Source organism: Rhinopithecus roxellana, chromosome 9 (assembly GCF_007565055.1).
Source record: "Rhinopithecus roxellana isolate Shanxi Qingling chromosome 9, ASM756505v1, whole genome shotgun sequence".
Classification (NCBI taxonomy): Eukaryota; Metazoa; Chordata; class Mammalia; order Primates; family Cercopithecidae; genus Rhinopithecus; species Rhinopithecus roxellana.
The window spans coordinates 86,012,666-86,036,300 of record NC_044557.1 but is presented as its reverse complement, the minus strand read 5'-3'; the positions used below and the strand labels follow the sequence as shown (position 1 = coordinate 86,036,300).

The 23,635-nt window shown below is 46.7% G+C and overlaps 1 protein-coding gene across 3 annotated transcripts in view; it reads right to left on the bottom strand.

Moving 5' to 3' along the window:
* The window catches only part of TRAPPC9 (trafficking protein particle complex 9), a 735,254-nt gene that overhangs the window by 493,238 nt on the left and 218,381 nt on the right, over window positions 1-23,635 (bottom strand). For all 3 annotated transcript variants that reach the window (XM_030937644.1, XM_030937642.1, XM_030937643.1), the window contains one exon: window positions 7,179-7,303. In XM_030937644.1, the coding sequence (XP_030793504.1) occupies window positions 7,179-7,303 (125 nt within the window). The remainder of the gene's footprint in view (window positions 1-7,178; window positions 7,304-23,635) is intronic.

Sequence of the window (23,635 nt, the reverse complement as noted above, 5' to 3'; positions counted from 1 at the left end):
TTCTCAGGGTGCTCCCTAGGAGCAGCTTTCACTGAATTACTTGTTTCCATGACTACACCATTCCTCGGTGATAGTTTTATAGGTTTAGCACGATTCCAATTAAATCACATCATTCCTGCTTCGGGGAGAAGGGCTCTGTAACAAGCTCATGGTGCCAGATGCCCCTACAGCAATAGACGTCCCCACAGACAGCATTGTCAGCCACTTCACTTGCACAGCTCCCGCTCCAGTCCCCAGAGAGGCTCAGCCGTCCCGCAGAAGACAAACCTCGACAACCAGAAAATGCCGCATGATTGCACAGGTTTGAAATTCACCACATTAGCCACTGACGGAGCTCAGGCAAACCCAACTGCTCCCTCTTACCCAGGTAACCTCAAGTTACCCAGGTCACTTGAGGTTACCCAGGACGCGCCCACACTCCTCGCATGGGTGGCACAGCGTCTTTGCCTGGAATGCCCTCCACAGACCTTTCCCATTAGATCCTGTCCGCCTTAAGGGTTGGACCACAGGATGAAGATTATTAGAAGAGACACAGAGGGCAGGCACCAGGCACGGTGGCTCACGCCTATAATCCCAGCACTTTGGGAGACCAAGGCAGGTGGATTGCCTAAGCTCAGGAGCTCAGGACCAGCCCAAGCAACACAGTGAAACCCCATCTCTACTGAAATACAAAAAAATATATATATTAGCTGGGCATGGTGGCAGGCACCTGTAGTCCCAGCTACTTGGGAGGCTGAGGCAGGAGAACTGGTTGAACCTGGGAGGTGGAAGTTGCAGTGAGCTAAGATCACACCATTGCACTCCAGCCTGGGCTACAGAGCGATACTCCATCTCCAAAAAAAAAGAAAAAAACAGGAAAAGACACAGATTCACTCCACCCGCCACAGACTCGGTGAACTTGGGCAAGTCTGCCCTAAACTTCAGTTTCCCCACTCACCTCACAGGATATTTATAGGGATTGAGGAAACTTGGGAATGGCAAGCACCCAAACAGTCCCTGCCCTGCAGAGCCCAATCCATAAATGTTAGCTCTTTTACTCTCAGTTCCCACATTAAAGCCCTGGAGGGTGCCCAGGCCACTCGAGGAAAGCGGCTGGCCCCCAAGGGCAGATGGGGGTCGCATGGGAGCAATGAGACAGAGAACTGACGAACTGATGGTCCACAGGGAAGGCATCAAAGGCCTTGGGGGCAGCATACAGAGGCATTGGCACTCTGTCCACAAGTAAAATTCAGAAAAGGTGTAGTGACAGAAGAAGGTGTCACAGTGTAACTGACAGAGACCAAAGTGGATAACTTGGACAGTGTGACATCACCTCAAGGAGCCTTGGTTTTCTCCTTAGAGGATAATAGCACCTATTCAAACAGCTCTCATGGGAATCCAAAAGGACCATTTAGATGCAAGTGCCTGATATCCAAGAGTTCCTCGGTAAATGGTAATGATATTTTAATCATTACATTTAAATACATGTACAAACATTCATCTATATCTATATATATTTATAATGATTCCAAAGGAAAACGGTGCATTCACTCTTGCAACACTCAATTGAAGAAAACAAAATTCATGCCACAGGCACCAAGACCCAACCAAGTGTGAAGAGTATCTCCTAGATTTTGAAATTTTACCATAAACTGTAAGAGCCTAGCCTGTGAGAAAAAGAAAAAATCCCCTTATGGTCTAACAGAATACCTAAAATGTGAGAGAGGCCCACAAAAGAAGTATGAGTGGATCACAAAGTGAAGGAAGGAACTAATGAACTTCGCATGTCTCTGAAACCCTTGGCAGCCTGGCCTGTCTCCTCTCAGCCCTCTCCGTGCTCCTGTGCTCAGGACAGCAGGCCTGCAGCAGCATGCCATACACACGCAGACCTCAGGGGCCTCTGCACCTGCCAGCCCCAGGTTCGGGAATGCCCTCTCCACTCTGGCCTGCTAGCTCACCCCAGTTTCGTCTTCTTTCAATACTCCATTTGAGCGCAACTTCCTCTCTACAGGCCTTCCCCAACTTCCTCTGTGCAGCCATAGCAATGAGGACCACCTGTATTCTAACCACTTTTTCTGTTTTATTTACTTGTATCTTGCCCACCAGCCCAGGAGTTCCATGAAGTCAAGAGCGCCATGACGCACCCTCGTTTCCCCGTCACACGGCACGCTGCTCAACATTGTCGTCAGTGGACAAGGCTGAGTTACTGGCTTGTATGACAGCCCCCAACTCGAGGGCTCCTAAAAAGGAGGCCCCTGAAATCCATCATTGCGTCCCCTCACCCCGGAGCACCGTAACTGACCCACAACAGGAGCACAACATACGTTGTGCTTTAATTGAGCAAAGAGGCAGAGTAAGGGAGGGTCAGAAGGAAGCCTGAACCCGGGCTCTACAGTCAGCACTGCCAGCATACAGATGCTGTCCAGATGCCAGAGCTCTGCTCAAGGCCAGAGGGCAGGGGCACAGGGGCTTAAGGGAGAGTGCCACATCTGGTGCACTGCAAAACGGATGGAGTGATACAGCGGTGGCCAGGCAAAACAAGGACATCCTCTGTGGCCTTGAGGAGGTCCTACTCCTACTCGGGAGGAAGTCTGGAATGGCACGAGGAAGGTGGAAGGAAGACGTGAAGCAGCACAGGGCTGAAAGTAAACTCTGTGGGGGGCTGGAGTCCGAGGATGAGAATGGGCTGCACAGTGAGAGGGTGCCGGTGGCAGTGGATGGCCTCTGGCAGGATCTAAGCATGAGGAGTAGCACCAGAAGGGGACACCAGTGAGGCTCCTTTCCCATAAAAGCTTCCATAACCCCGCATGTGGACTTACAGCATAATACAAATAAATACACCATTACAGCTGTGTCAAAACGCTTTACAGACACGTGTAAACATCCCCCTGCTCCCCAAAATTCCCTGGGCCTGCCTAAGCCAGTGAACCCCTACCGTAACAAGGAACACAGATGGTGAAAGGGCCCACACTCGTGAGCAAGCTAGTGTCTTCAATGCCATGGCGAGTCAGGCGCGCTGGCTCACGCCAGTAATCCCGGCACTTTGGGAGGCCAAGGCGGGCAGGTCACTTGAGGTTGGCAGTTTGAGACCAGCCTGGTCAACAATGGTGAAACCCCATCTCTACTAAAAATACAAAAATTGGCTGGGCATGGTGGTACATGCCTGTAATCCCAGCTACTGCAGAGGCTGAGGCACAAGAATCACTTGAACCCGGGAGACAGAGGTTGCGGTGAGCTGAGATTATGCCACTGCACTCCAGCCTGGGCAACAGAGCGAGACTCTGTCTCCAAAAAAAAAAAGCCATGGCGAACGTCTAGAAGGAGTTCAAATGCTCAGACAAAAGCATGCCAATAATCTATACAGAAAATCGTAGCTGCTCTCACAGCAAACAACCAGCAGAGCTGCAGGACGCCACCACGACACTTGAACCTCTCCACTACTCCACCAGCATTTAGGAATCAACACCTGAGATGTAAATAGGCCCAAAGGATCATCTTTGCAAATCAGCACTTTTCATTCTATCCCCAACTCTGAAAGAATAACTAGAAGGTAAATAGGTCTGAGGGGTGGGATTTCCAGAATTCCTTAGTGGGAAGCCCGGCTAACTCTGCCCAAAAAGCAAAGATGCAAATGGACGAAGTCGTCAAGAACAGCCATTTAAAGATTTTCAAACTGACCAAAGGCATGCAACAAATTGAGAAGCTTATTCATGACAATCTCATTAATCTTGAGAAGAGTAAGGGTGACTGTGGCATTTTAGCCAGGGGCTGATTCCACTGCCCCTGTTACCCCCAACTCCTTGGCACACAAGTTCTACCTGGCCAAGAGAGACAGGCAGAAGACTGTCTACTGCTCTGCTACCTGCTAGAAGAGGCTGACTTTATTTGGATCAGAGGGTGGAAAACACATATCCAGGATTGTTGTCAAAAATAACAGTGGGAGGCCAGGCGTGGTGGTTCACATCTGTAATCCCAGCACTTTGGGAGGCAGAGGCGGGTGGATCACTTGAGGTCAAAAGTTCGAGACCAGCCTGGTCAACATGGTGAAACTCCATCTCTGCTAAAAATATAAAAATTAGCCGGGTGTGGTAGCACACGCCTGTAATCCTAGCTACTCTTGAGGCTGAGGCAGGATAATGGCGTGAACCCAGGAGGCAGAGGCTGCAGTGAGCCGAGATCGCACCACTGCACTCCAGCCTGGGTGACAGAGTGAGACTCCCGTCTCACATTAAAAGAAAAAAAAAAGTGGATTTTAGCAGGAAACAGGCAGGGAAGGTGACACTGCAGCTGGCCTAAAGTCAGAAAAGTAGTTGTAGGAGATGGTAAAACAGCAGACCCGCCAGAAATTCAACAGGAAGAGCCAGAGCATGAAAGAGTACAGAAGGCTTTGGTAAGACCCTAGTTACCCCAGTGACACAGTTTCCATAAACTTTACAAAATTTATCAGGGAAGAAAGGAAGGGGAGAAGGGAAAATTAAAAAGCCTGCAGCGCGCTCCGCATTCATCATGAGGGCAGCCTGCCTGACCTGCTTCCTCAGCACTGCCAGTGCCTAAATTACCCCAGAATCACACAGACCCCGCTCCAAGACCCTAGTTCCCCTAACAGCTCCATCGATAGCCACTTGAACATTACAAAACGTTACGTTTTCCCTTTGAGATATTCTTTCAGGTCCTGCATACCACTGTAACTACTGACATCAGCTGGCCTGAAGGACCCCACTTTGCCAGGTGTCTGAGGGACCTCATGGAGTTAATTCACCAAAGAATGCAGTTTCCACATCCTGATGTTTCATTCCCCTCACCACAACCAATGACCCCAGCTTTTCAGGTCCTCACCCTCCACGACCCTTATAACCCGCAGCCCAAAATTCCTCAGGGAGATGGGTTCAAGAGTCTCCTCCCACCTCCTCGTGTGGCTTCCTGCTGTCATTAAACTCTTTCTTCGCTGGTAACCCTGCTGTCTCCATGTCATGGGTCTGCTACTATGCAGGACGCAAATGAGCCTGTTGGTCCCACAACGCCGGAAACCTGGGCAGCTGTGCACACGCACAAGCCCCCACACGCTCAGGACAAACCAGAGAGGGCCCCCAGGAGCCACTGGTCCTCGCTCAATGTGAGGCCTTGTGAATTCAGACCAAAGAAACAGCCCTGAAGTTTGCAAGCAATCCCCAAGGCACATGCAGATCCATCGGAGGATGGTGGAAGGCCTGCTGAACTGAAGTGGTTCAGCACAACCTCTAGTCAAATACTGGCTGCCCACAAAGCTCCGGGGCACCTGGGGCCCGCCCTGGGAATCCAGGTGAGCAGTAAAAATAGGAAGGAGAAAATCGTCAACAAAGCAGAGACGTCACACACTGAGGAAAACAGACTCCACGAAGATAAGTCAAGGCAAGTTTCCAAACTGATGGACAAACAAGAAGAACAGCAACACGCAGCAACAGGGGAGGGCAGGGGGCTCAGCCTCGAACTTGCTACGATCCATTATCTAAAAGATCCAGCTTTCCACAAAAAATTATGAGACATGCGAGGAAAGGGGAACACATGACTCATGCACAGGTAAAGTTGGCGGCTTCAGGAGGTGCTCCGTTGCTCTGCCTAGCCTTTGCCCACCATAGACTGTCTCACTCCCAAACCAGCAACTGATCACCGATCCATTGTACCCCAACCAGACAACAGCTCAGTGCAAAGCAGCAGGCAGCAGAGAGCCCCTGTGTGATATAAGCCTTCCCGCACCAACACTCCCCACTCCAAAGTCACCGCTGTCTCCAGCAGCCTTTCTGAGAGCTCGAAGAGGGGAGCATGTGTGTAGATATGGAGAAAAGAGAACGGTCGCTGCTCTCCACAGCAGACAGAGTGCAGCCACACAGTGGGGGCCTGAGCTGCAGCACAAACATAATGATGCCGGAGGGCCTGAACACGCAGTCAGAAGGCGGTGAGGATGCGGCTGCAGGAAGGCCGGAGGCGATATGAAATCCGAGGGGCTCTCGGAGAAAGCCACCTCCCCAGTCCTCTCTGACTCAAGCCTACCCGACAGCACCTCCTGTACCTGGTGGCTCCGTGCATGTGCTGTGCAGTTGCACACTGGGGCCTCTGCTGCGTCTGCTGGGAATCTTCTCCCACATCAGTCCCCTTGGCTAACGCAAGAGCCCAACAACACAGTAACCAAGCTGCTGTGCAAACAGAAGCTCTCCAGGAACAGGGCACTCCCCGCTACCAACAACCCCTTTCTTCACTGCAGAGCTCGAAAGGGGAGAGGACTCTTCCACTAAAACTAGTTTCTTCAAAGTTCGATCCACTGACATGACCCCCATCCACGAGAACTGGCCTATTCCCTCTTGCCATGACCTCATCAGACCCATGCTCCTCCACCCCTCCTCTTGGTTGAGTGACAGCTGCCCCAATGCCTCAAAATCCATTGTATCACTGACTCACAGGCATCTTCACCAAGCAATTCTGATGTTCCTAACCAGTCCTTGTCCTCTTAAATTTGGCGTGAGGACTGTAAACAGCATCCCAAAGGCTGGTCCTGAATATATGCATGCCTGAAAGTGATGTTGCCACCTGCAGCTCAGTCACAGCTCTTAGGCCCAGTCACAGCTCTTAGGCCCTGCTCTACACACTGTCCCTGGGACGGCTCAAACAGCCAGAGCTTCCCATGTGCTGAAGACTCAAAAACCCAGAGCACTCGTGTGGGCCTCGCCATGGAGCCAGCAGCTGCCTCTGCTCATGCTGGCCCACAAGCCCGCAGCACGCAGCTTTGCACTGACATTCACTTGTGACCGGCTATCTGTCTTGGCTTCCTTGGGGCTTCCAAACCAACAACTGGGAAGGGTTGCCAAAAGATTACGAAAAATGTACAGGGTAAACATCCGAACTGCGGATAAGTATGCAATAAATAAACTTTTCAAATGAATAGGGAAACAGCAGGAGAGATTCTGCTTTAATCACCGCACGCCTGAATTCAGCCCACGGAATCTCCGTGTTCCAAGGACATAAGAGTTTGCAACACCAAACAATGCACTCAAGCTTCACTGTGACTGCTTTCCAAAACATTGTCCAAGAACAAAAACTACTGAGAATCCAGCTTTCAAATACACACAGCCTTTCCTTTCTGAAAAGGACTCAGAGCTGTGCTTCAGAAAAGGCTTTGCAGAAGCCCGAACAGCACGCGGCAGATGCCACCTGCCACGCCAACTCACCTTCACGTGGCTATAGTCGCCTGCTTTGTTGCTCTCGGGTGGGTTCACAGGTTTGCCCTCCACTCGGGGCCGAACGACCTGCCGAAAAGGGCTGGACAGCGGAAAGCCGCTCACACTGATTCCGTCTACAAAATAAGAAAAAAATCATAAGTAACATGTCAGCTTGGTTTTGGGGTTTGTTGTTTGTGTTGTTGCTGCTGCTGCTGTTGTTGTTGTTGTTGTTGTTGTTGTTGTTGTTGTTTGGGACGGGTCTCACTCTGTCGCACAAGCTGGAGTGCAGTGGTGCAATCTCTGCTCACTGCAACCTCTGCCTCCTGGGCTCTGGTGATCCTCCCACCTCAGCCTCCCTAGTGCCTGGGACTTCAGGCGTGCACCACCGCAGCTGGCTGATTTTTGTATTTTTGGTAGAGGTGGGGTTTCACCATGTTGCCTAGGCTGGTTTGGTTTTTGTTTTTGTTTTTGTTTATGTAGGGGATTTTGTTCAGAAACTGTGACTGTAAGGAGCACGCCAGTTTCTGTCCTGACTATTCTATCTCATATCAGTTACAACCGCCTGATGCGTCCTCCATCAGCACACACTCATATCCGCTGAGTAAAAGTTGAGAGTGCATCACTCCTTAAAAAGGACAGCTCCTTACCACCTGGATGTGATGGCACAGGCCCGGCCTGCCCTCTGCATTTGGACCATGCAGAGCCCATCTCTCCCATGAGCCTCTGCTGAGCTGCTCCTCAGGCTGGAACGAGTTCCCCTCCCTTCATGCGGCCAGCTCTCTCTTGCCGCCTGACCTTAGTCTAAGTGCTACCTCCTCACCCAGCTTCAAGCAGCCACCACTCTGCCACAAGACCCTACTTAAACCTCCGAGGAGCCACACGCTGCCACCTGGGTTTTTTTCTTACTCGTTATCTATCGATTGATCAGTCTAACCCATGAATCATCTTTAAGTCCTCTCTGCATCACATGTCACATGTCCAACTCAAAAGGAAATCCTGCTAGCTCTCAGAGTGTGCCCAGGGATAGCTTTCATGGCCAGCACCCACTCAGAGTCACTGTACCCTCCTGTGGTACCCTCCTGGCTCTTCTTCCCCTTTGCCTTCACTCCTTTCCCTAAGTCAATTCCCCACACAGCAGGCAGAGTCGCCTGAGGCAAGGGGGCTCACCCCCTGCCCCTAGCACTCAAGAGCAAATGTCAAAGTCTGCACTGGACTCCAAGGCCTCTGCATGATACACCATTTAACAGAAGAGAAGACCTGGCGGAATGAACGAGTCATTTGACTGCAGTTTTATATATTCTCAAGAACGTAAAGATACTGCCTCCTAAGGAGTTATTTTCAAGGAGCTGCAGCTCCCTGACAGAACCCAGCTGGCATGCAGGAGAAGCCTACCTATGAGTATGGCAAGTATCACAGACTTTCCAGCGTAAACCAGGCCAAGAGAACAACCACCAGAGGCAACCTGTGCAAGAAATCACGTTAATACCGATTCTGGCTTAAGATACAAGGAACAGCAGACACAAAAGAGCAAATGGTAGAAAGTGAGGTTGGTAAGATGTGGACTCACATTGGTATGGCACTTTATAGTTTCTAAGCTTGCCCTCATTTTAATTTTCTTTTTTTTTTTTTTTTAAGTTCCAGAGTACACGTCCAGGATGTGCAGGTTTGTCATACAGGTAAACGTGCCATGGTGGTTTGCTGCACCTATCAACCCATCACCTAGGCATTAAACCCGCCATGCATTAACTATTTTTCCTAATGCTTTCCCTCCCCTCACTCCACCCCCACAACAGGCCCCAGTGTGTGTTGTTCCCCTCCCTGTGTCCACGTGTTCTCATTGTTCAGCTCCCACTTGTAAGTGAGAACATGCGGTGTTTGGTTTTCTGCTCCAGCGTTAGTTTGCTGAGGATAATGAAACTTGCCCCCATTTTATAGAACAGCAGTAAACAACCTGGTCACAGTCATACTGGCAATAATTGATCCTAGGCATCGTACCACACATGAATGGATATTTAGGAAACTTGATTGGATGGATGGATGGGTAGATGGGTGGCAGGTCTGAAACTCACACTAGGTATTTTTGATTCTAAGCCTAGGATCCTTTTCATTTTAACACAGTTGTTGGGAAAGAAAAATTCAGTAGCTGCGTATCTCAAATAAACCCATCTAAGTAACTTCTTACTAAGAAACTAAAGCTTCTTATGGTAAGATGAAGAGTATTTACTTTTAATTGATACAAAACATGTATTTCCAAATTCCCAATCACTTAGACCCAAGGCCCTATGCCTAATATCTCTTTGCAAAAATATCAATTAACCAAGCATAATAGAAATAGTTCATAATTTTAAAAAAATAACTTCTCTTAAGCATCATTTGCTAAGGTATATCCCCTTAAGTAGTTCAATTTTCAGGGATGACAAACAATATTCAACTGGGTAAAGAAGAATTAAGCAATTTTCTATTTAGAGGCTTCAAATCTTCAAAAGTTAAACTGTCTTAAGTTAAAAAATTGTCTACTTGAAAAGTTCATGACACCTTATGCCCAAAATAGCACATGAAGGAACCAGACGTTGTGCATCTGTAATAAGAAAAATGACAAACTGATCTGTTTCTGTTGGTGGTGCCTATGGAAGACACATATGAAGACTGTGATCAAGCACTTAAGAGTGGGGTCCTCTCTGCACTTGGAAGAAACTGGAGGTGCCCAACTGGCCCCTCTTCAAGCATTGCATGTGGGCAGCAAAGATCCACCTGACGTCCCACAAGCAGCTCGGGCTGAATAGGCACGAAACGAACTTCAGAAGATTCTATTCCTCATAACAGGCTAGACAACTCAGACCAACTCAGCCCCTGAGAACAGCTAGAAAACATGGACAAAGTAGTCTTAAAATCCATGCAAGCATCAGAGAGCTAACAAGAACTACAGGGCTACTGTCTAGCAGAGGGGGAAATACAGACACATGAGCCTGACAGACATCCCCTAGAGGTGCCTGCAGATTTCAGAAGAGGTCACCAAGAGAATCTGAGTGGAATCTGAGCAGAACCTTTGACATATTCAAAGGACTTGATGTGAAAAACACTGGTGTCCAGTGTTCCCCGTGGAGAGTGGATAGTAAATCCAGGAAGCTTCAGGTAGGGCCACAGAGTGAAGTGTAGACTGGAAACAAAGCAGCCCTCACTGGGCCTAAGGCCCAGCTTGGCACCATGTCAGTCCCTGCAACTGGTAAGGCCATTTTTCTACCAAAATTTATTCCTTGTCACTCCTTGTTCTACCCCCATTTTTTTTTACCTTTATGCATTGGTAATTCTCTTCCCTCTGACAACCTTATATCCTAATATCCCCCGATTTTTGGTCACAGCTCAAATGCTACCTCTTCCATAATGCCTCCCCCAGCTGTCCTAATGGAAAGCAAGTACATCTTCCTCGGAGTTCCAGCATCTTCTCTATCCTAAGACCCGTGCCTACCTCCTGCTGACCTGTACACAGGCAGAGAGACTGGTAGGAGGTCAGAGGGGTCGGGGCTCAGGTACGACTCCCCTTTACCTGGCTGAATGACCTTCATCAAGTCAAATAACCTTCTATAAGCTTTAAATCCATCATCCCCTAAATGGGAATAGTGAGAACACATATACTGTGAGGTTATATAGAAGAATAAATGAATTATTGCACAGGAAGGATTCATCATAATGCCTGGCATGGGGCAAGCATTCAGTAAAAAGAGCTGTTCTTATTCCTACCGCAGCAAATTATGCACGTCTTAGATTCCTTGATGACTATAAACTCCTCGAAGACTGAATTCTTGTCAGATTCACCATTGTGTCCCTCATAGTAGCTGACGCAGGCTCTAACAAATTGGAAGCCCTCAGTAAATAGTAATTAAATGAATGAATAAATTACAGGGTCAAATTCAGTATTTAGTTGACATGCACACAGTTTACACACACACGCTCAACAAAAAATTCCATCATCCCAAAGTCACATTCAACAACCAACTCCTGGTTAACTGAAGTTTCATCAGGTAGATATGTGCAAAGACTTATTTGTAAAGACTCAATCAAAAGCTGTTAAGTTTGAATGAGTTAATTTTCTCTCTTTTTTCCTCATTTCTCTCAGCACCATGGACACAATTTATAAAACCTCTCCATGACACCACAATGCCTGGATGCCTGCTGTGAAGGGTACGAGTATAATGAACCGAACCATTTGCAAAACATAAACTCCACATTTTTTTAGCATCTTACCCCAGAAACTAGGTCAAGTGGACCTCTAAGCAAGCATGGTATGAAAGACCACTCAATGTGACTTCGCCCAATAAGTTGTCCTCTGTTGAGTGAAGGCCAGGTGCCCAACAGGGTATTTTTGCCATTTCATGTCTGTTTGTGTCTGTGTGTCTCCCTGGATCTCCATCCCTCTCTCTGACATATACACAGGGCCTGTAATACAGCTTGTCTAGCTCCTCCCAAGGGAGGCTCCATCCTTAGCAAAGCACACAAAAGCTTTCATCGCCCGAAGGACCCTGATTCTTCTTTTTTTTTTTTTTTTTTTGTCTTGGAAATATCAATCCTATTTTACACTTATAACAATGGTAAATTCTTCATTTCTGGAAATGGTCAGATGTTTTGGCCTGTAGAGGAAAGCAGAGTGAACATCTGGCTTTTGTCTGCCCAGCATTTCTCTTTTCTTTGGGGAGCAGCTCCTTCTTCATCCCATGTAGTTGTGGTTGGATCAAGGTTGGCCTTGATCCTGCCATGGCCAGAGACGAAAACATCTCATCAACAGCATTTATCCAGAGGACAAACAGAAGGTACAACAAGGGACATGAAAAGCCCTTCTATGAGATTTGATTTACAAATTCTAGAAAGAAAAGAGTCTGGTTTGTCTTCCTCTAAATCATGTTATAAAGATCCAGCTATGGGCCGGGAGTGGTGGCTCATGCCTGTAATCTCAGTACTTTAGGAGGCCGAGGTGGGTAGATCACTTCAGGTCAGGGGTTCAAAACCAGCCTGGGCAACATGGCGAAACCCCATCTCTACTAAAAATACAAAAAATAGCTGGGCGTGGTAGCGCATGCCTACAGTCCCCGGTACTGGGGAGGCTAAGACAGGAGAATTGAGTGAACCTGGGAGGCAGAGGTTGCGGTGAGCTGAGATCGCACCACTGTACTCCAGCCTGGGTGACAGGGAGAGACTCTGTCTCGAAAAAGAAAAAGATCCAGCTATGGGGCCTGCCTGTAGCCCTCCTTCCCCAACACAGTGAGACACTCTGGGCAACACACAACTCTATGAACTTTAGTTTTCTTGGCTCTGAAACGGAACCAACTGAAAAACTCAATGAGATTTGATGTAAAAGTACTTTGGAAAAACACAAATCAGCAATGTCTTGGAACTAGGAGGCTCTGGGATATGAGCACTTGGCAAAAAAAAAGAAAAAAGTCTTAAAATTCCATCTGAAATTTGCCTCCTTTTTGGACACAGACCTCAAAATCTCCAAGAAACCTCAAAAACCTGCATCTTGAAGCTCAGAAAAATACTAAGAAAGCCACTCTATGGATTCTTTATAGACTATAGAAGTCTGTTCTCAAATCCAACTGAAGATACAAAACACAAGAAGCATATAAATTATAAATGGGGACAGAATGTAACCAGCTCAGGTAGGAGGCAGAAGCCAGCCTTCAGAAAACTGAAGCTAAGCCCTTCGCCCATACAGGAACAGAGTTGGAGAGAAGGGGGCAGCTGCAGAGGGATGGCGAGAGATGAGATGGAATAAGATGTCGTGAGCAGGGAAGCAAATCGCTGGGCGTGCCTGGGAAGGAGCTCTCTCCAGTTGGGGTGGGGTGGAGGGGAGAAAATTATGTTCAATCATTTAGCCAATTTTTCTGCCAACACAGGCTATCACAAATAGAACAGAGAACAGATTGGGATGACAATTAATAGGAAGACAGGACAAAAAAAGTTACAAACAGATGAAGGCGGCCTAGTAGGAGGACTAAAGAGTTTAGTGGATTTATCAGGACAGAGGGTATTTAAGAATGGTATGAGTCTGGTAGATCATCATGAATAAAACTGAGCTTTTAGAGAGAATTTCATACTTACCATTTATAGTGCTCAACTTTTCTATTAAGAGCAACTCTGTGGGAAATTCAGAAAGACAATTTTGTATGCTAAAATAATACTTCTCTCTAGAAGTCAGCCATATCCCAACCACGATGACAATTGGGGGAAATGACAGCTGAAAGGAGGATTTGTGCAGGGGAAAGAAAAAGCAGAGTCACAATAAAAACAGCTCTTCTAGGAAGGGGTGAGGGCTGAGAGCCACGTCCATGGCTTGGCACCAGGCGCTCAGTATGCACCATCCAGCTCTTTACACCCTGCAAAGTCAGGCGTTCTCTTACCGATTCTATAGATGAGGAAGCTGAGGCTCTGAGAAGGTAAGTAACTTGTTCAATATCATACAACTCATCAGTAGCACAGTCAGAAGTAGACCTCATGACAACTGGATTGGTCACTACCCAGCAAAACTGACCCAAATAATATATTTCAGTCCCCAAACTGGGCTTCCACAAAAGCTCACCAGCCAAGGTTGTTCTGCAGCACATCACCAGGTCAAAACTGTACACCATGCGTTCCACTAAACTGATCCCAAGGACCCTTGCAGGGGCTTAGCATCTATCTCCAGTGGTGGGATCTACACAGGGATGTGTCCATTTTGGTACACTTTCAAAAGAGACACTAATGCATAAGGCTGACTACATTTTCCTCTCTTTTGAGAGGCACCTAAAATAAACTAGAATAAAACACATTAACAAAGGCAACAGGAGGCAACAATCGCTCAGTGGGAGTTTGTCAGGGATATGCTGTTCCAGGTAGAATATATTTTAAAGATGCTTTCTCATTTAGTCATAAAATCCACAGGTGCCAAAAAAGCCCATCTGGTTATCATAAAATATCCTCAAGAAAACCGAAGCAGTAGAAGCAGTTGGCTAAGAAATTAGCCAATACTCATCCTAAATTTCCATAAAGAAAGTAGCATGCTCATTCATTCAGAACTTTGGAATATGCTTAGGAAAGAAAAAATAATCATACAGGAATAGTGGCCTTCACATACTATTCAAATGGCAACAGTCCATCTTCCCCATGGGCAGCCTCACTTTGAGACTAGTCTTCCTTCTGTCGGATGCTCCCTGCAGTGGGGCCAGACTTAAAGTCCTCTGCCCTCACCGACACCGGAAGCCTCCAGGTACAGGAGGCTGTAACTACCAACTGAACATGTGAAATGTTCTGGATGGTTCCCAACTTGTTCTAAACTTAGACTGTGGGGACAATTGCACAACCCTGTGAATACACTAAGTGACCAAATGGTATCTCACGTGAATTCTATCTCAACAAATATTTTTTAAAAACTAAAAGAGTAGGCCAGGCGCGGTGGCTCAAGCCTGTAATCCCAGCACTTTGGGAGGCCGAGGTGGGCGGATCACGAGGTCAGGAGATCGAGACCATCCTGGCTAACACGGTGAAACCCCATCTCTACTAAAAAGCACAAAAAACTAGCCGGGCGAGGTGGCAGGCGCCTGTAGTCCCAGCTACTCGGGAGGCTGAGGCAGGAGAATGGCGTGAACCCGGGAGGCGGAGCTCGCAGTGAGCTGAGATCCGGCCACTGCACTCCAGCTTGGGCGACAGAGCGAGACTCCGTCTCAAAAAAAAAAAAAAAAAAAAAAAAAAAAACTAAAAGAGTAGTAAAACTGTGTTAGGGTACAAACACACTTTGGGGGTAGGGGGAAGATAAAGAGAAAAGAGAGATTATATCCAAATGAATAACAATTAGACCAGAAGCTAACCCCCCAGCAGCAAGGGAAGTCATAAGAATTCATCTTCAAAATATTAAAGAAAATTCATCTGCTACACTAGACTATGTATACAACAGAACTTTTTTAAAGAATGATGGTGACAAATACACTCTTTGGCTAAAAATTAAGAGAACTTACCACGAACACGTTCTCACCAGGAACTTCTAAATATTACACTTCAGGTACATAGAAAATCATTTCAGAAGGAAGGTCAAAGATACAGAAAAGAATGGGAAACACAGAAAGCAGTAGGCAAGTAGATACATTGAAACATTGTGCTTTAGTCAATTCCATATGTTTTCTTTTTCCTTTTTTTTTTTTTTTTTGAGACAGAGTCTCACTCTGTCGCCCAGGCTGGAGTGCAGTGGTGTGATCTCGGCTCATTGCAACCTCCACCTCCCGGGTTCAAGCAATTCTCTGCCTCAGTCTCCCGCGTAGCTGGGATTACTGGCACCTGTCACCATGCCCAGCTAATTTTTTTCGTATTTTTAGTAGAGACGGGGTTTCACCATCTTGGCCAGGCTGGTCTTGAACTCCTGACTGACCTCGTGATCCACCTGCTTCAGCCTCCCAAAGTGCTGGGATTACAGGTGTGAGACACCGCACCCGGCCTCTTTTTTCTTTTTTGAGACAGAGTCTTACTCTATCGCCAAGGCTGGTGTGTAGTGGCGCAATCTCGGCTCACTGCAACCAACCGCTTCCCGGGTTCATGCCTCGGCCTCCCAAGTGGCTGAGATTACAGGCGCACGCCACCACACCCAGCTAATTTTTGTATTTTTAGTAGAGATGGGGTTTCGCCATGTTGGCCAGGCTGGTCTCAAATTCCTGGCCTCAAGTGATCCACCAGCCTCAGCCTCCCAAGGTGCTGGGGTTACAGGCATGAGCCACCACACCTGGCCTCCATATGTTTCCAATGTACTAAATATTCCCTTGGCCTCTAAAATGTACAAAGCAACATCACATAGGCAGAAAAGGTCCTTTAAAGTTGCAGCCCTAAAATCTGAGAGTGAGATTTCCTTCTAGGGTCCCAAATAACTCCACATGGCAGTGTACACAGATGCACACTTCCTCCCAGTCATTTCACAGGGAGTCCAGACCATCACCTGCCAGGGCAAAAGTAAACATTCATACAGCAGCAAGGCCATCTCACAACAGGCACAAGCATAAAATGTGCTCCAAGAGCTAACATCCAACCAAGACTGCATGTGGTACCTGCTGGTAAGAATGATCTCCTTTGCTGGACAAAGACACTGGCCACACAGAAAACCAACTACAAAGCACTTTTAAAGCACTGAACAGTCATGTTAGCATAAGGATATTATTGCATTTTCTTCCCTTCTAAAGATGGTTAAGAAAAAAAGAAGTAGGGCCAGGCATGGTGGCTCATGCCTATAATCCCAGCACTTTGTGAGGCCAAGGTAGGTGGGTCACCTGAGGTCAGGAATTCAAGACCAGCCTGACCAACATGGTGAAATCCCATCTCTACCTAAAACACACACACACAAAAAAATCAGCTGGGGGTGGTGGCAGGCGCGTGTAGTCCCAGCTACTCAGGAGGCTGAGGCAGAATAATGGGGTGAACCCGGGAGGCGGAGCTTGCAGTAAGCCGAGATCGTGCCACTGCACTCCAGCCTGGGCAACAGAGTGAGACTCCGTCTCAAAAAAATAAAATAAAATACAAAATTAGCCAGGTGTGGTGGCACACGCCTGTAATCCCAGCTACTCAGGAGGCTGAGGCAAGAGAATTGCTTGAACCTGGGAAGTGGGGTTGCAGTGAGCCAAGGTCACGCCACTGCACCCCAGCCTGGGCAACAAGAGCACAACTCCATCTCAAAAAAAAAGAAAAGAGGCCAGGCGCGGTGGCTCATGCCTGTAATCCCAGCACTTTGGGAGGCCAAGGTGGGCGGATCACAAGGTTAGGAGATTGAGACCATCCTGGCTAACACAGTGAAACCCCATCTCTACTAAAAATACAAAAAATTAGTCAGGCGAGGTGGCGGGCGCCTGTAGTCGCAGCCACTCGGGAGGCTGAGGCAGGAGAATGGTGTGAACCTGGGAGGCGGAACCTGCAGTGAGCCAAGATCACGCCACTGCACTCCAGCCTGGGTGACAAAGTGAGACTCCGTCTCAAAAAAAAAAAAGAAAAGAAAGTGGATGAAACTGAAGCAGGTGAGGACTCAGCCACAGGTAAGGAAGGCATTTGTGAGCACTGGCAATCAGTCCTGGAGGACGTGCCCTCTTCTGCAGAAATCGTCAAGAGAAGTGGAAACTGTGGCTGGGGGTCTTGGGACCCCTCTGACTGAGACAGGAAATCAGACTTGGATCTGGGCACTTACAACAGTGACCTGCACTGACATCTTTACTAGACCATAGAGTGCTGGGGGCAGGAAGTCTGCATTTAAAGTCTGTATCCAAATAGTTTGTCACAGTGCCTAGCACACAGTAGCAACGGAGAAAAATATTTGCTGGGTGAATGAATGAGCTAATGTCATTTCCTAGTTCCTGTGTGATGAGAAAGGCCTCACAGCCTCAGGTGCCGCCCGGCACATGGGAAGCCCAGGACACACCTCCAAGGCCATCATTTCCAGGGACAGATGCACAGGTGCTCCCTGAAGTTGTGTCATGTGGCAGCCAAGAACTGCATGCCTGCACTGAAAAGCACCTAATAATGACAGGAATGAATGAGTTTGTGAATTAATGACTTCATGAATGAATAAGTAAATGACCAGCAAAAAGAGAGAAAAGCAGTTTGTTGCAGGGCTTTCAAATCCAAAGATTATTTTTAAAAACTGCTAGTAAATCACTGCCTTTTTTTTTTTTTCTTGAGATGGAGTCTTGCTCTCTCGGCCAGCGTGGATTACACTGGTGCGATCGCAGCTCACTGCAACCTCTGCCTCCTGGGTTCAAGCAATTCTCCTGCCTCAGCCTCCCAAGTAGCTGGGATCACAGGTGCAGCACCACCACACCCAGCTAATTTCTTTTTGTATTTTTAGTAGAGACCCCTCTCTCTCCCCCACCACACACACACACACACACACACACAGATAAACACACACTCTCTCCCCTACCACATACACACACACACACACACACACACACACACACACACACACAAACACGGTCTCTCCCCCACCACACACACACACACATACACACACACACACACACACACACACACACACGTTAAGTCCCTGGAATTGACTTTGCTCTTTTCTGCCACAGCGTTTTTACACACACATGAAACAACATTTTCCCACCCTACCCTTTTCACTTATTTAAGTGCTGCCCCTTCTGTAAATCTTACCTCAGTAATTATTCCCAAAGAAAAGCCTTCCCAGCCCTTTAAATTAAGTCGAACCCTGATTACATACTCACGGCATCATATATTCTGTAGCTGGCATTTAGCAGTTACAATTTTTCATTTATTTGTGAAATTGCTTATCCCTCTCACTAGACTTATGCTAATACAGTAGCCACTAGAGAAATGTGGGTACTTAAATTTAAAGTAATTAAAATTAAATAAAATTAATAATGAGTCATTGAGATCAGGGGTCCCCAAACCCCTGTCCGTGGCCTGTTAGGAAATGGGCCACGCAGCAGGAGGTGAATGGAGGGCAAGTGAGCACGGCTGAGCTCCGCCTCCTGCCAGATCAGTGGAAGCATTAGATTCTCATAGGATCACAAACCCTACTGTGAAATGCACACACAAGGCATCTAGGTTGCATGCCCTTTACAAGAATCTAACGCCTGATGATCTGAGGCGGAACAACTTTATCCAGAAACCACTGTCTTCCATGAAACCCATCCCTGGTGCCAAAAAAGCTGGGGACCGCTGCTTTAGATGCACCATCCATGTCTCAAGTGACCAAGACCACATGTGGCTGGTGGCTGCGATGGTGGACAGTACTGCACAGGCCATTCCCACCAGTACATAGAGTCCTGTGGGTGGTGCCACCCTGGATGCTAAGCTCCTAGAGGGCAGAGACTGTGTCTTATTTTACTCCAGACACTCCCAAGAGTAGCAGAGTGCATGCAATAAAACAGATATGCAACAAATATTTGTGAGGAAGATGGAGAAAGAAAAAGAACTATGACTGCTTTCTTTGCTAAAATATAAAAACCCAGAAAGAAGGAAATTGCGTAAGTCCTGTTACCCGATTAGAGAGAACATTAAGAATTAGTTACTTCCATAATTTAAAACTGTATGACATAATTCCAAATCTTCTATAATTCCTGCTCCCTATTCAACAAATACTTGTGAGTACTTTATATGTGCCACACAATACTACACACACAAGTTAATTCAAGATGGTTCACAGGCCTAAATGCAAAAACTAAAACAATACATTTTCCAGAAGAAAACATATTTCCATGATCTTGATGTAAGTAAAGATTTCCTAAACAAAAATTAGCACTAACCAAGAGGAAAATAATTATAATAAAATTAAGAAACCTAAGAAAAATTACAATATATACATATTTTTTTGAGATGGAGTTTTACTCTTATTGCCCAGGAGGGAGTGCAGTGGCACAATCTTGGCTCACTGCAACCTCTACCTCCCTGGTTCAAGCAATTCTTCTGCCTCAGCCTCCCGAGTAGGCTGAGATTACAAGCACCTGCCACCATGCCCAGCTAATTTTTTGTATTTTTAGTAGGGACAGGGTTTCACCATGTTGGTCAGGCCGGTCTCTAACTCCTGACCTCAGGTGATCCACCTGCCTCAGCCTCCCAAAGTGCTGAGATTACAGGCATGAGCCACCGTGCCCAGCTGAAAATTTACAATTTTTAGTTAAGAAATTTAATTAAGAAAATTGATAAATTCTCTTCATTAAAAGGCAACATCAGGAAAGTAAAAAGCCTGACCACAGATTCTAAGATGTGTGCAATACTCATAGCTGACAATGGAAACTAATATCCAAAATATGTTGAGTACTCCTATAAATCAGTTGGAAGGTTAATAACCCAATAAAAAAATGAAGAAAATATTTTAATAGACACTTCACAAAAGTATATATCCAAATAATAAATAAGTATATGACAGATGTGCACATTATTGGCTACTTGGGAAAAGCAAGTTAATATCAACACCACATGTAGACCAGAACACCTGTAATTTAAAACACTGACAACACCAATGCGTGGTGAAGATCTGGAGCAAAAGAGAGTTCATACGTAGTACTGGGATGTACAGAAATCCCAAGGACCATTTTGAAAATCTGTTTGGTTATGGATCCATGAAAGCCAACATAAACATGAGCTTATGTCCACCAAATACGTGCACAAGAATGTCTACAGCAGCATCATTCATAACAGCCCAAAAGTAAAAACCACCCACATGTTCATCAAAAGTATAATGAATAAACTGTGGCATTTTCACGCAATACCGTCCAGCCATAGAAAAGAACAAATGCAAAACACAATATACATGCATCTCAGATATCAAGTGCAGGAAGAAGGAAAAAACCAAGATACAGACTTCTAACATGGAGAAATTAAGAGCATACAATTGTGTCACTTTAGGCCAAAGGAGAAAAGAAAACAAAAGAATGTACTTTTTTTTTTTTTTTTGAGACAGTCTCACTTTGTCACCCAGGCTGGAGTGCTCTGGTGTGATCATGACTCACTGCAACCTGCGCCTCCCAGGTTCAAGCAGTTCTGCCTCAGCCACCCAAGTAGCTGGGATTACAGGCATGTGCCATCATGCCCGGCTAATTTTTATATTTTTAGCAGAGATGGGGTTTCACCATGTTGGCCAGGCTGGTCTCGAACTCCTGGCTTCAAGTGACCCACCCGCTTCAGCCTCCCAAAGTGCTGGGATTGCAGGCATGAGCCACAGCGGTCACTTATTTCTTCTACATGGAATTTAAGTAAAAACAAAACTAATCTATGATAGAAGTCATAATTTACAGTTATCTTTGTAGGCAGTTATTGACTGAAGGACTCGAGAGAACTGGAGGGTGCTGGAAATTATTTATATCATGATCTGGGTGTTTACACAGATTAATATGAACATAAAAATAAAAATTCATCAAGCTATAAACTTAACCTTTGTGTTCATTACTGTATGTAAGTTATACTTCCATAAAAAAAGACTTCAAATACCACTTAACAAAAAATATCAGGGAATAAATGTAGTAAAATCTGTGGAACCTTTATAGAGAATATGAGGCAATATTTTTGAAAGACATTTAAAATGACAAATAAATGAAGAGACATACAATATTCATAGATAGGAAGACTAACCACCATAAACATGTCACTTCTCCTCCAAATTAATCTATAGATTTGATGCAGTCCCAGTCAATATTCTAACATACTGCTTTCAGGAACTTGACAAATTGATTCTAAAATTGATGTGGGCTGGGTGCGGTGGCTCACGCTGTAATTCCAGCACGCTGGGAGGCCAGGGTGGGCGGATCAACTAAGGTCAGGAGTTTAAGACCAGTCTGGCTAACATGGTGAAACCCTGCCTCTATTAAAAATAAAAAAAATTAGCTGGGTGTGGTGGCGCATGCCTGTAGTCCCAGCTACTCAGGACGCTGAGGCAGGAGAATCACTTGGGCCTGGGAGGTGGAGGATGCAGTGAGCCGAGATCATGCCACTGCACTCTGGCCTGGGTGACACAGTGAGACTTCGTCTCAAAAAAATATAAAAAATAAACGAAATAAAATTGATGTGGAAGATCATCAGACACAGCATCCAAAAAGCTCCTGAACAATCATCTAGTCGGGAGACTTGCCCCATCAGACCTCAAAACTCATCATCATGGGGAACAGAGAATAAGCAGCAACTAGGTCTGCCTGGAGAAGCCCAGAATTTGGAACAACTGCCTTGAGATTCAGAGAATGAGTAAGAGTTTTTCAAGAAAACAAGCAGAAGAAAGACAGTCTATACCAATGGTTCCCAAACTTTGCTGCACATTAGAATCATTTGGGGTACTTTGAAAAACTGTAAGTCCAGTTAAATCTCCAAATTTAGGACTAGGAGTCAGACATGTTTTTTTAAGATCCCCAGGTGATTCCAGAGTGCAGAAGAGCTGGAGAGCCACTGGTTTATTCTTGCAGTAAATATGAGGGCATGGCAAATCAGAGAAATGCAAGTAGTTCAGTATTCCTGGAATATAAACCACAGGAGGGAGGAGGGGGACAGCAAGGCAGCAGCAAAGGCACACCGTGCAGGCCCCGGGAGAGACTGTCCCGAGGGTGACGGGATACCAGCAGAAGAGGGGCAGAGTCAGATTCTGCCTTAGAAACATGACTGCAGTGACAATGTGGAAGATAGTGGAAAAGGGGACAAAATTCGCAGCCGGGAGCCCAATCCAAAGACTACTAAAATGGCAAAGATGAGAAATGACAAGGGCCTGAATCAGAGCAGTGACGCGGACATGGGGAGAAGGCGTGAAAATACTTAGAAAACCAAATTGGCAAGACTTGGTGTGATCAACACGATGAGCTAACAGTAAACCAACTGGCAGTGATCCGTAGAAATCCTCCCTTTCCTCTTGGGACGAAAATACTTTGAAATCCCTGTCCTGAACACCTAGCTGACTTGTCTCACGGTGAGTCATGCCAGCCTGGGCGTAAAGGGCACTAATGAAAACAGCAGTTCAGTGGTCCGGGAGACATCGGCTCCGGCTGCCTGCAATGGGGATCACCTGTTGCTGATGAATGACAAACACCTGGATTTTCATTCTATCCTGCTGGTTTAGGAAGTTATTTTCCAACCCAAATTTAAATCAAAGAAGTGAGTCAACCTCCCCACCTACAGGCTAACAGTGGCTAGGGAGAAGTGCACTTACAGGTTATTAGACAGATGTCTGGAGCATATTCAGCTTAGGGGTGTTGAAAAACTTTCAGGGGCCAGAGGAGCCCCAGCACCAGAAAAGTGCTCCTGAGAGCTCCAGGGAAGCAGGAGGAGGCTGACCTTTCCCTAGGCTGCACCGCCACGCTGTGAAATTACTGCCTGTGAGTCAGACGGCAGGGAGATGGCACGGGCTAAATATAACGATGGGCAGGCTGTCCAAAGCGTCATTAACCTTTTTCCTTCAGAACAAAGGCGGATAACCCACCGAACACAAGACAAAAGCAGCGCATAATATGACAAATGGCCAACGTAATCCGAAAATAATTGCAGATCTGAATTAAACTGTAAGATGTGAATTGATTTCAGTTCGAAGATGTTGAGAGCTGGGAAAAACAATGCTCCCCTCTTGTGACAAGGAAAAAGAGTTGGATAAACTGAAAATTAACTTTCCCCGCCTGATCAGAAAGCTGGCGCCACGGGGAAAACAGCCAGCCTGGAATGCAGAGCCAGGCCCCTGCAGGGGAAGCGCGACCCCTGTGCTGCCAGGGCTCCAGCAAACACCAGGCAAGGCAACAAAAAGCTTCAGCTGGAACCTTCAGGAACTGCCCAAGGCTAGGGTGGGTTGGCAAGAGTGGAGGGGCCCGGGAGCTGCAGACCAAGGGGCTTCCCACCAGGAGCTCACCGGGAAGAGGGAGCAGGCCCCGGAGAAAGCTGTTCCTTGGAGCTGGCTTGGGGGCACCAGGCCAGCCTCCCTTCCTGTTTCACGGAGTCAAAGCAGAGGGAAGAACAATGAAGACAGCAGCAGTGTGAGGGCACAG